The 13,029-nt window shown below is 47.3% G+C and overlaps 1 protein-coding gene across 1 annotated transcript in view; it reads right to left on the bottom strand.

The window, feature by feature from the left end:
- GOLPH3 (golgi phosphoprotein 3) overlaps nucleotides 1-10,047 on the bottom strand; it is a 54,282-nt gene extending 44,235 nt beyond the window's left edge. Inside the window, exon 1 of the mRNA XM_072757130.1 lies at nucleotides 9,593-10,047. Within this exon, the coding sequence (XP_072613231.1) occupies nucleotides 9,593-9,817 (225 nt within the window). The 5' untranslated portion in view covers nucleotides 9,818-10,047. The remainder of the gene's footprint in view (nucleotides 1-9,592) is intronic.
- Between the last annotated feature and the right edge of the window lie 2,982 nt (nucleotides 10,048-13,029).

Raw genomic sequence — 13,029 nt, 5'->3', positions numbered from 1 at the left:
ATCACAACAATCTGAATGTCCTTAGTGCCACTGAATTATAGACTTTAAAATAGCTGAAATAGTAAATTTTATGTGACATATATTGTGACAATAAAAAAAATTAAAAATCAAGAACCTCCAGCTTTCCTTTTACTCTTTCAGACCTATCAGTCACAAGACTACTGAGACTGTAGAATGGAACCATTTTAATCTTTCTAGCCCAACAGTCAGTGGGCCCAGATCATAAAAGATCCTCAACTATTTGAGAACAGGAGATGGACGATGGATAGACAGATTACCTTAAATTCAAACTAAACACATCCAATAGTTTACAAAAATCACTACAATGTATGTTAAAACAATTTTCTAATTTAAAATTTCATAGAAGGGATCCCTGGGTGGCGCAGCGGTTCGGCGCCTGCCTTTGGCCCAGGGCGCGATCCTGGAGACCCGGGATCGAATCCCACATCGGGCTCCCAGTGCATGGAGCCTGCTTCTCCCTCTGCCTGTGTCTCTGCCTCTCTCTCTCTCTCTCTGTGACTATCATAAAATAAATAATAAAAATAAATAAATAAAATAAAATTTCATAGATGCATGAGACACCTGGCTGAGAGGAGTCCTTAAAAGATTATTTGCGACAATCAAATGAAAGTTAATCCCAAACCAATTTCCAGTCAGCTTCAAACTACTTTGTGAATAGAATCTCCTGGGAGATTCTGTTGCAAGGCCCAGCCTCCCCTCCTCTCCTAGAATGGAATTCCCATCCTTCTTCTGTAAGTAGTACAATGCCCAGCTCAACTCCCCTCTGCTCCTGACATTCTCCTGAACAGCCTCAACCTAATTCACTACTTCCTCTGAACTAAAAATGCATTGTCTCCACTACTTGAGCAGCACTTAGGATGATGCTACTTTACGCTTACTTTAATTCTCATGTGTCTCTCCACTACTAGACTATACGCTTGTGAAAACTAAGACTTTTCTGGTTACTTTTCCCTAGACTCATTTAACAAAAAGTCCTGCACAAAGTTTTTTTTATAATTTCGTACAACTTTGGAAACTGCTGTTCCCATGTTTCCCTACTTTCAACCCCCTCAGGGAAGGCCTCGGTAGCCAAAGGACCTATAGATAGTAAGGGGAAAATGAAAAATAAATTAAAAGGAGGAAAACAGGAAAATCTTTTTCAATTAAATAAATTATAAAAGAAAGGATTATGAGCCAAGCCTTCTCCAGAAAACCCAGCCCTACCATCTTAAGAGAAGAAGTCAGGTGGCAAGGACTTCCTCCCATCACCTCCCTCCCCAAAGGGGGTGGAGGGTGGGGTCATCAAAGACAGGTGGTAGGACCACAGAAAGGTGGGAAGAAATGGTGATATAGGGGTCAGAAGAGGAATGTTCTAAGCCCAGTAGATAAATTAAAAGAGGGTCAAGAAACAATAAAAATAGGAAAATATTAAATACATATCAATACCACGATAAATTTTAAGTTGCTTCTGGGGCCTAGGTAATTATTCATTTGCATTCGTTCAGTACTTTGCAGTTTTCGAAGCACTTACACATATACCAATTCAGGGGACCCCTATAATCTAGAAGTTATGGGACAGCCCACAAACGTAAGCCCATTCTGCCCAGGGAAAACTTAGCACTGGGTCTAAGAATTAAAATCATTTATCCTAGTTGTTCTAACTAGTCAAGGGCAAGGCAGGCTAACTAGTAAGGGCAAGGCAGGAAGTCAAGAACATGGCAGTCTTTTGGCTGCTGATCCAAAACATAGTGGGGATGCTATGTCCCCCCACCACTATGTCCATGCTACACCTAACATGTACTTCCATGAAAGTCAGCAATCTGTTTTATGATAATCATTTGCATATGTCTTCTACACAGACTGGAAACTCCTTGAGGGTAAGAAATTTTTCTTTGAAACCCCACCACCAAGAAGAGACTGATATACATAATGTGTTCAGTAACTGGGTTAAACTGAACCTATGGACACTAAACCTGCTTCCATTTTAGGTAATATAGATCCAAAATTAAAGGACAAGCTCAATTTCAGTGAACAAATTTAAGTTGTTTTTTTTTCTTAAAGTACAATTCTTAAATGTTATTTTGAACTTATTTCATATAACATAAAGCTTTAAAAATGGTTTTTAAGAAACTGAAACTAGAAAATGAAACCAGAGTAAAAATAACCATTAGCAATCTATATGTAGTCCTTTAATTTCCAGGCCCTCCTAGAAGGTATTGGGGGTATGGGACAACTCACAAAACTTTACCTACACACTATCAACAAGAACAACTTTGATCTTAAAATCTCACTCAAAACCTCCTACAGTTTGTACCCTAAAATTGTTCCTCCCACTACTGAACTAGAAGCCAAATTCTATTACACTAAAAATTCCTATGAGAATTTTCTAAACCTCAGGTTAAGAGTACAAACTTAGTATTTTCAATACTGATTCATCTCTGTGTTTCTCAACTTTTTTCCATTACTGCTCCCTAAAGGAGCTTTTTCAGACTTTTTTCCCTAACCACCCTCTCCCCACCCCCACAATTTTAATAAGATGAATACATTGCCTATTTATACGACCTATGCGTATTTATGCTATATGTAAAAAGAACTTCTCCCTACCATCCCCAGAACCAACTTTCATTCCCTTAGGGATCACATTACCCCCATCAAAAATACATGATTTACTTAATAAATACTTATTGAGTGATAGTATATGCCAGAAGAGATATTCACTATCAAAAAATTCTAGAACAGGGATCCCTGGGTGGCGCAGCGGTTTGGCGCCTGCCTTTGGCCCAGGGCGCGATCCTGGAGACCCAGGATCGAATCCCACGTCGGGCTCCCGGTGCATGGAGCCTGCTTCTCCCTCTGCCTCTCTCTCTCTCTCTCTCTCTCTCTCTCTCTCTCTGTGTGTGTGTGTGACTATCATAAATAAATAAAAATTTATAAAAAAAAAAAAAATTCTAGAACAGCAACAGAATTTCATTTTGTAGTTTACAATGAGTTCTGACATACAGAACTAAAATAAAATGGCCTTGTACATAGAGGTCTTCTTCCTAGTGTTTGTACTCCATCAAAGGACTGGCTCAGTAAATATTTGATAAAAATATGGACATTGTTAGAATTCTAGATGTGGTAGTTACACAGCTTGTGATGTCATTCAAACAAGATGACCAGGCTACAGAAATGTCAGCTTCCTACCTCAAATCTCAAAAACTCAAATCCAACTCACTGCAACCCTGAAACCTGGAATTTTCTGTAAGTTTTCAGGAAGAAAAAAAAAGACCGGCTCCCTATGTGGCTCAGTCAGTAAAGTGCCTGACTCTAGGTTTCAGCTCAGGTCATGATCTCAGGGTTGTAAGATGGAGCCCTGCATTGGGACTCTCTGCTGGGAGTGGAGAACCTACTTAGGATTCTTTCTTCCCCTTTCCCTCTGTCCCTTCCCCCCTCACTCCCTCCCCAAAAAAAGTAAAAAAAAATAAAAAATAAAAAATAAAAAATTTAAAAGGTAAAGCAGGGCACTTGGCTGGTTCAACGCTTTATCTTGGGGTTGTGAGTTCGAGTCCCACATTGAGTGTAGAAATTACTTAAAGATAAAATCTTTTAAAAAAGAAAAGAAAAAACCAAAAAATTAAACTAAAACAGCTCCTACTCAGTTATCTTTTAATCTTCTGGTTCACTAAGTGCTTTGTATATGATGAAAGTTATGTCCTCTTTCTCTAGAAAAATCCACACAAAATTGCTGAGTGCTCAGTTTCTAAACTCCATCTGTTAACTCCAATTTAAGAACTTTTCCACTGGGACACCTGGGTGGCTCAGTGGTTGAGCATCTGCCTTCGGCTCAGGGCGTGATTCTGGGGCTCAGGGATCGAGTCCCACGCCGGGCTTCCTGCATGGAGCCTGCTTCTCCTTCTGCCTGTGTCTCTGCCTCTCTCTCGCTCTTGCTCTCTCATGAATAAATTAAAATCTTTAAAAAATAAAAAATAGGGGGGGAGGGATGAGTGAAAAAGGTGAAGGGGACTAAAAACTAAAAATTACAAAATTCCAGTTATAAAATAAGTAAATCAAGAGGTGCCTGGGTGGCTCACTCAGTTAAGTGTCAGACTTGATCTCAGCTCAAGTCTTGATCCCAGGGTCGCGAGTTCAAGCCCTGCGACAGGCATGGCTGTCCACTCTGGGCATGAAGCTTATTTAAATAAATTAATTAAAATTAAATTAAATTTAAAAAGTCAAGGGAATAAAAAGTACAGCATAGAGAGTAGTCAATAATATGGTAATAACTGGGGATCCCTGGATGGCTCAGCAGTTTAGTGCCTGCCTTCGGCCCAGGGCATGGTGACACTACTTATTTGAGGTAATTCTCTATGAGGCATTCTGAAAACCCTATGGCTCTTGGAGACAGCTATGGAAAAATCAAATAGGGAAAGGAAAATATGTGGCTCATCTGCTGCCTTTCCCCTTCAAAAATAGGGAGAGATTACAGGAATCTTGCTAATTTGGAAGTTGAATTCAAGCTTAAGCCTACCATCCTTGCTGTGGCCTCTAAAGATTTACTTAATAACTTTTTTTTTTAAGATTTTATTTATTCATGAGAGACACAGAGAGAGGCAGAGGGAGAAGCAGGCTCCATGCAGGGAGCCCAACATGGTACTCGATCCCGGGTCTCCAGGGTCAGGCCCTGGACCGAAGGCGGCGCCAAACGGCTGAGCCACCCAGGCCACCCCAAGATTTACTTAATATCTCTGTCATTGATGCTCCATCCAGACTGAACAACCGGAATCACAGAGGGGGTAATGACACCTGTATTTTAATAAAAGCCACAAAGGAAAATCACTGGTAAAAAGTGTAAAATATATATCTAAATTCAAAAAAAGAAAAAATTCCTCACAATGACTTTAGAGATACTCCTAATAGAAAATCTGAGGCCAGACAATCTGCTTGTTGGCAAGCTGAGTCTTCTGTTCAGTAAAAAGAGAACAGGAGGGGCACTAGATTCAGAATGTAAGTCAATGTCATTTTGTAAACACTGTAGATTAGAAATGTGTTAAATTGGTAATTCACAGAAAATGAACAAATGACAACCCACACAATACGGATGTCACAATGCAAAACAAAAGAAGCAAATGGAAGTCCAAAATGGACAAAATTATTCTATGTTGAATTATAAAGTAAAGCTAGTGGGTACCCTTGAGGAGTAGGCAGTAACTTGAAAGGCATCACCTGGGGCTTCTGGAAAGTGGTTCTATTTCTAGATTTTTTTTTTTTTTAAGATTTTGTTTATAGGGGATCCCTGGGTGGCGCAGCGGTTTGGCGCCTGCCTTTGGCCCAGGGCGCGATCCTGGAGACCCGGGATCGAATCCCACGTTGGGCTCCCGGTGCATGGAGCCTGCTTCTCCCTCTGCCTGTGTCTCTGCCTCTCTCTCTCTCTCTGTGACTATCATAAATAAATAAAAATTAAAAAAAAAAAAAAAAGATTTTGTTTATAGGCACACAGAGAGAGGCATAGAGACACAGGCAGAGGGAGAAGCAGGCTCTCTGCAAGGAACCCAATGTGGGACTCGATCCCAGGACCCTGGAATCCCCACCTGAGCCGAAGGCAGACGCTCAACCACTGAGCCACCCAGGCACCTGACCTAGGTGCTGTTTAACAGTTGTGTTCAGTTTGTGAAAATTCATCACACTTGCATGCACTTTCCTGAATACATTTTTGAACAAAAAAATTTTTTAGAAAGCCATAATACCTCAGCTTTTTTTAGAAGTCAAAGTAAAGGGTGCCTGAGTGGCTCAGTGGATTAAGTGTCTACCTTTGGCTAAGGTTGTGAACCCAAGGTCCTGGGATCAAACCCCAAGCCAGACTCCCTGCTTCTGCCCCTCCCCCTGCTTGCGCTCTCCTTGTGTGCCATCTCTCCATCTCTCCCTCTCATGAGTAAATAAAATCTTTAAAAAAAAAAAAAGTAAAACCAATTTTTGCCACTTTACGATTTCTTAACTTTTTCTCAGTTGTTTGGATTTCAAATATAATAGTTCTCACAGACACACCCCGGTAATATATCCATCATTAATGACCTAACCTAACCTTAAACTTTAGGTTTTAATATCTTTAGAGTACCCAAAGATAACAAAGATGGATGTAAGCTAAAGCAGTCAATTAACCTACATATTGTCCCTAAAGCTTGAAACTTAATATCAAACATAAATTAAAATCTTTTTTTTGCTTGTTTTTGTTTTACAGATTTTATTTATTTATTCATGAGACACTGAGAGAGAGGCAGACACCGGCAGAGGGAGGAGGAGGCTCCATGCAGGGAGCCCGATGTGGGATTCGATCTCGGGACTCCGGGGTCACGCCCTGAGCCAAAGGCAGACGCTCAACCGCTGAGCCACCCAGGTGTCCCCATAAATTTAATTATTAACAAGCATAAACGCCTAGGCTCTAGGGCTCTAGGTAAGAGTAATTCCTTACCTCCTATATAGAATGATACAAGTTGAAGACACGGGGGGGGGGGGGGAACCTCCCAAAACTTATGAATGGAGAAGGTTATAGGTCTGGTTATTAGTACTATAAAGATGTGAGGACAAGTTATATACGTAAAACCCTAAATCTAAAACAATGTCAAATCCCAAGCCCATCCACCTCTACTTCAATTCCCTGGGCTTGCCTGCAAAAGGGGAAATAAAAAGTTTCTCTATGTGATTGTTGAAATCACAAGAAATGGTCAGAACTGACTAGTGTCTGGACCTTAGCCACGAGATGCCAAACTACAGTGGCTCCTGACAGAAGCACAACACATGGTTTCAATTTACCTGCCACCAAAGAAATCTAAATTGTCTACCTTTTAAGTACCAGTAAGCTTCAACAAATTCTTTAGATTATCTTCATGAAAACCACAGAAACATAGCAAGTCAATATGCTTCAGCTTAACCTTTTCCAGTAACACATATTTGGGAAACAAAGGTACTTTTTCACCGTAATTTCTCACTTGGAGTGACTCAAATCCAAAAGCTAATTTTGGTTTTAGTTGGGGTTTTTGTTTTCCGGCTTTAAGTCTTAATTTTACACACAGGACGTATCCACACAGAACTATCAAAAACTATAAACCAAAACTGTTCACTCAGGAATATAGATGATTGCCATCTTCATTTTTTTCTTTTTTTTTTTTTTTGGTATTTTCTAAAATGTTACTTTTGTTCCAAAAGGGGGGGTGGGGAGGGAAACGGCACTTAAAGTAAAATGTTTATTACCAAGATTCTAAATTGTGAAGCTTAAAAATCTGGCAAGTTGAATACTTCCTAAAAATCACATTTCTAAGACATTCTATCCACAGACCATCCCCAACTTAATTTTTCAACGTTATGCCTGTACAAAAGTAATACTTCACATTCTGATCTTTTCCTGGGCTAGTGATCTGCATACAATTTGCTAGGCATAGCCACATGATCACAAGGGTAACCAATGGATGTACTTACAACCATTCTGTTTTTTCACTCTCAAAACGACATTCAATAAATTGTGTGAGCTATTCAACACTTTACTATAAAATACGCTTTGTGATAGATGATCTGCTCAACTGTAGGCTAACATAAAACATGTTCTGAGCATGTTTAAGGTTGGCTAAGCTAAACTATGATGTTTGGTTGGTTAGTACTAAATGCATTTTCAACTTAAAATACTCACTTTATGATGGGTTTATCAGAATATAACCCTAATGTAAATTACGGAAGATCTGTAGGTTGTTTTCGTAATGAACAAAAAAGTTTCACATACAATCTGCTCCCATCGTAACTCAGTAATTAAGAAACCTACTGAGAGCCCCTTTCACACTCAGAGGGATGTCTTTTCAAGTGATCATTATTAAAAGCTACAAATGAAAAAAAAAAAAAACCTACAAATGGGAAACCTAGATGTCGCAAATATTCTGGACATTTCTATCAAAATAAGTTTAAAGATTTTATTTATTTATTCATGAGAAACACAAAGAAAGAGGCAGAGACACAGGCAGAGGGAGAGGGAGAAGCAGGCTCCATGCAGGGAGCCGGATGTGGGACTCAATTCCGGGTCTCCAGGATCAGGCCCTGGGCCAAAAGCAGACGCTCAACCACTGAGCCACCCGCGGATCCCCTCACAGTAAATTTATTTTCACTAAATCACTAAATACTAGGAGGCCACAATCCATATAAAGTTTTGGTGAAATAAGACTAAATTGTTTTATAAAGATCAAATTTTTTGCCCACCTTTCTGAGCTGGGAAAACTTTATTAAAAACCAAAACAAGGGATCCCTGGGTGGCGCAGCGGTTTAGCGCCTGCCTTTGGCCCAGGGCGTGATCCTGGAGACCCGGGATCGAATCCCACGTCGGGCTCCCGGTGCAAGGAGCCTGCTTCTCCCTCTGCCTGTGTCTCTGCCTCTCTCTCTCTCTCTCTCTGTGACTATCATAAATTTAAAAACAAAACAAGACAAAACAAGGTACACCTGGGTGGCTCAGCCGGGGAAGCACCTGTCTTGGGCTCAGGTCATAATCTCAGGGGTCCTGGGATCCAGCCCCATATCCCCGTATCAGGCTCTCTGCTTCTCCCTCTCCCTCCATCCCTGCTCCTGCTCTCAGCTCGCTCACTCCCTCAAATCAATAAAATCTTTAAAAAAAAAATTTTTTCAAAACAAACTTGGATAGTTCTGTGTTTCCCTTATTTGACTCTTAAAAAGTGTACAGTTTCTGTGCTGGGATAAAACGAGCTTCTAGAACCACCTCCCCATGTGTGACTTACAGACTATCCATTCATCCAGCTGATCAGCTGCACGACTCTAAAAATAATCACTTTCGTACATCAAAGGATATGTGATGAAGCCAACCTAGGAAAACCTTAACGACAGAACCTAGGAGGAGAGTATGCAGATATCCACCTTAGGAGGTTTCCTCCCACTTCTCCGTGTGTGCAAAATCCTCCCAAGACACTGAGCTGGAAATAACCTTTCGAAATCCCACCACCGAGACCGCCCCTGGCAGCTTTAACCTAGACCTGGGGCTGCGAGAGCTTTCGGTGCAACCCCAACCCCCCGGCCGACGTCTGCAGCACTCGCAGGGAGAGGAAGCCTCCCCTTCGGAGGGCGCGGCGTCCTGGGGACTAGTCGACCCGCAACATGCAAAAGTGACGCTGAAAATAACGTCTCACCCAAAGCAAAGTTACTACCTGGGAAGTCCTTTTCCGGGAGGCGTCGTGAGAATTTTGTCGCGACTTTTAACTTTTTTATCAGGTGCAAAAGCACTTTCGCCTCCATTAGCATTTCACTGAAATGTTTCGAAATTCCCAACGGCACCGCGGTAAGTGGTGTGCGCGCGTGTGCGTGGGTTCTGGTCCCCCCCCCCCATAGAGCAGAGCCGAGGAGCCCTCCCAAGTCCGAAGGCCTGCAGGGCCCGCGGGAGCGCGGGGTGCTGGGGGTCCCAGGGTCTCACCCCAGCAGGCCCTCCGCGGGGGGGGGGCTCCGCGGGTTAAACAGGCGGGAAAAGGGGGGAAGCGGTGCAGGCCGCCGGGAGACGCGAGGAGCGCGGGCAGGGCCTGCGGGCGCCCGGCTCGGCCCCCGCCCCCGCCCCCGCCGCGCCCCCGCCCCGCACCTCTCGGTCCTTGAGGCCCAGCAGGAGCACCTCCTCCATCAGGGTCAGCCGGGTCTCCTTGGAGTCGCCCTTGTCGTCGTCGTCCTGCTCGTCGCGGCGGCTCTGCGCGTCGTCCTCGCCGCCGCCGCCGCCGCCGCCCGCCACCCGCTCCTTGTCGGCGGCGCTGCGGGAGGCCTCGGTGCGCCGCTGCACCAGGCCCGAGCTGCGCTGGGTCAGCGAGGTCATGGCTCCCGCCGGGACGCCGCGCCGCGCCGAGAGGGCCGCGGGACCTGCCGGGCCTCCCTCCTCGCCCCCCCGCGGCCCGCGGCCCGGGCTTCCGTGTTAGATCGCGGCGCCCGGGCGACGTCCGTCGGCAGCGGGGCCGGGGGCAGTCATGGGGAGACGGGTGGGCGCGGGACGGGCGGGCCGGCGAGGCGAGGCGAGGCGAACGGCGCTCCCCGCTCGTGCGGCCGCGGCCCGGGGGAAGCCGGGCTCCGGGCGGCGGCGGCGGCGGCGGCGGCTGGGGCTGCGCCTTCCCAATATGGCGGCGCCAGCTGACGTCACCGGAGGATGTGGCACCGCCGGCCGGGGCGGGCCCGAGGGCGCCGGAAGCGGGGGGCGGGGCTCGCGGCTCCGCGCGGCTCCCGCGCCCTCGGGTCGCCGCCGGCGCTCGCCCTGGCCGCCCGGTCTGCGGCCCCTGCCCGCGGCGCGTGACGTGCCCTCCCTTCCGCCGCCTCCCCCTCCGCCCCTCGAGGATCGGGGCGCGGCATCAGGCCGGCGAGGCCCCCACGAAGGACGGTGGACCCCGCTCAGCCTCGAGCCGTGGCCGCATCACCCGAGACGCCGCGATGCTCGGAGTCGGCCGAGGGGGGGGGGGGGGGGCGGGGACCCGAGGGGGGGACCGCGGGGGGAGGGACGGGGGTGCTGGGAAGGCAGGGACCCGAGGGGGCGGGGACCCGACGGGAGGGGGGCGGGGTGGGGTGGGGGCCCGGATGCGGCCGGGGAGGGCGGGGACCCAAGAGGGGGAGCGCGGGGGAGGGGCGGGGGGGAGGGAGCCCCGGGGGGCGGGGACCCGAGGGGAGGGGTGCGGGGTGGGGGCCCGAGGAGGGCGGGGAGGGCGGGGACCCGGGTCCCCGAGAGACCCAGGAAGGACGTCGCTGGCGGCCGAGAGTCCGCGCCCGCGCCCGGACCCGCAGAGGGAGTGACGGCCGGTGCGTGGGTCGCGGGCGGCCGCGTGGTTCCACGAGCTCCGAAGCGGCAGAACGAGCGGAGCCGCCCGCGAGAACGTGCCCGTGGCCTCCCGACGCGTGACCGGGGAGCACGGTTGGTGCCGAACGCGTCAGCCCGCTTGACCCCAACGACCTTCTTTATGGAGACCATAAAGCCGTTGGGTTTCGTGCCACGTCTTTGTGCAGATGGAACCTGCCCCCCCCCCATTTTATTACAGGTGAGATCGTCTCGCCGAGCTTCCGGGTTGGGCCGGCCGGGCCAGCTCCCGAGCCAGGTGCCGAGCCTGGGTTGGAGGCCGGGAGGGTGCGCCTTGTAAGTCGTCCAGAAACGGCATCGAGTCAACGGGGACCACAGGCTGCGGCCGCAGAGCGATCTGGACAGGACGTGAGCTGTGATGAAGGACGGACGCCCGCAGCAAGGCCGTCCCATCGAACATTCTCGCTACAGAGTCCCCCCCCCCCCCCCCCCCCCCGAACCCATCGTCCCAGGCTCGGCCGCACACCACCACCACCCCACATCCTGGAGAGTGAAAATGCTCAGTATGGGGCGGGGAGGAGCGCGCGGTGAGCCCAAAGGAGACCCTCCCTCTTTCCTATCTTTCCGGGCAAGGGTCAGCTTCTCCCATTCACCTGTTCAACTTTTTTTTCTCTTTAGTTTCTCTCCCTATTCTTTCCCAAATAGCCTAAAATGTTTCCTTTTGGAAGAAATGTAATGAATGTGTTTAGGATACTCAGATACGTAGTTGGAGGAGTATAGAGTGAAACTCTCTCTTCCAGCCCTGCCCCTGTTCACCCCCGTTGTTCACCTCTTCTCCTCAGGTGGTCCCAAATACTTCAACAAATTCTCTGGTGCTCCTCTCAAAAGAGAGAGCCTAACTCCCCTTCCCTTGGGTGTGGGCCAGACACCTCCACTCTCCTCCAATGAGCAGAATGTGGCAGGTGTGGCTGTGTGTGACTTAGACTAGATCCTACAAGTCTGCAGCTTCCTGTGCTCCGGCTCCCTCTCCCTGTCCCTCTCCTCTGTCTGTCTCTACTTCTCAGATTCTCCCCTCATTCACTGAGAGAGGCCGGATGCCACATCATAGCCGGTCAAGCAGTGCTATGGAAATGTCCAATGGGAAAGAGCAATAGAGGTGAGGCATCTGGAAAACCAGGCTCCCAACCCCACTCAAACCCTTACTTCACATCTGATTGCAATCTCATGAAAGATTCTTTTTTTTTAAAGAATTTATTTATTTATTCATGAGAGAATCAGGCTCCCAGCGGGGAGCCCAATGCCCGGGACCCCAGGATCACAATCTGAGCCAAAGGCAGATGCTCAACCACTGAGCCACCCAGGTGCCCCTCTGGGGGGGGGGGGGGGGGGGAAGATTCTGAACCAGTTAGTACCACCCCACTAAGTCATTCCAGAACTTCTGAGCTACAAAAACTGTGAGATAATAAATATTGGTTGTCTTTAGCTGCTAAGTTTTGAGTCATTTGTTATGCAGTAATAGGCATTAAAATACTTGGGTGCTTATACAAAACAAACGTGACAACAAATCCTATAGTGATGAAAATCGGGGCTGCAAGGCTAGATTGGTCCGTGGGACTCTTCATCTTGCCATTTGAGTTTGAGCCCTACCTGGGATGTAGAGATGATTCAAATGAAATAAATGAACTTTTAAAAAATAGAGTATTGTTATGAAAATCAATAGAGGGAAACCTCACTACAGTAGAGATCAGGAGGCTAGAAAGGGGAGGCTACAAGGGGGAGCCAGCCCACTTAACCTCAATTACAGACCCCCAACAGAAAAATCCACAAAAGGAAACTATCAATTACAGGCCGGGACAGGGAAAAGGTGTGTACTGCATTTCCTTCAACAAATAAACTACCTCTGCAACTCAGCCAATAATAAACCTTCATCACCCTGACTTGCTTTTCTCCAGTAGCCTTAAAAAACACCTGGGTGGCTTAGTCCTTTGAGTGTGGGACTCGGATTTAGCTCTCAGGTCATGATCTTGGGGTCATGGGATGGAACCATATGTCAGGCTCAGTGAAGAGTCTGCTTGAGATTCTCCCCCTCCCCCTCTGCCTTCTCCTCTCTCTCTCTCAAATTAAATATTTAGGGGGAAAAAAAAAAAACTCGTCCCAACTTCCCTCTTCTCCATAAATTTTTCTCTTTTGTTTGCTGGACTTGCCTATGGTTTTTCCATAGCCTACATGTTCTGCATTGCATTTCTCTGGTG

This window comes from Vulpes vulpes, chromosome 4, assembly GCF_048418805.1.
Source record: "Vulpes vulpes isolate BD-2025 chromosome 4, VulVul3, whole genome shotgun sequence".
Lineage (NCBI taxonomy): Eukaryota > Metazoa > Chordata > Mammalia > Carnivora > Canidae > Vulpes > Vulpes vulpes.
This window is presented reverse-complemented; position numbering and strand designations above follow the sequence as displayed.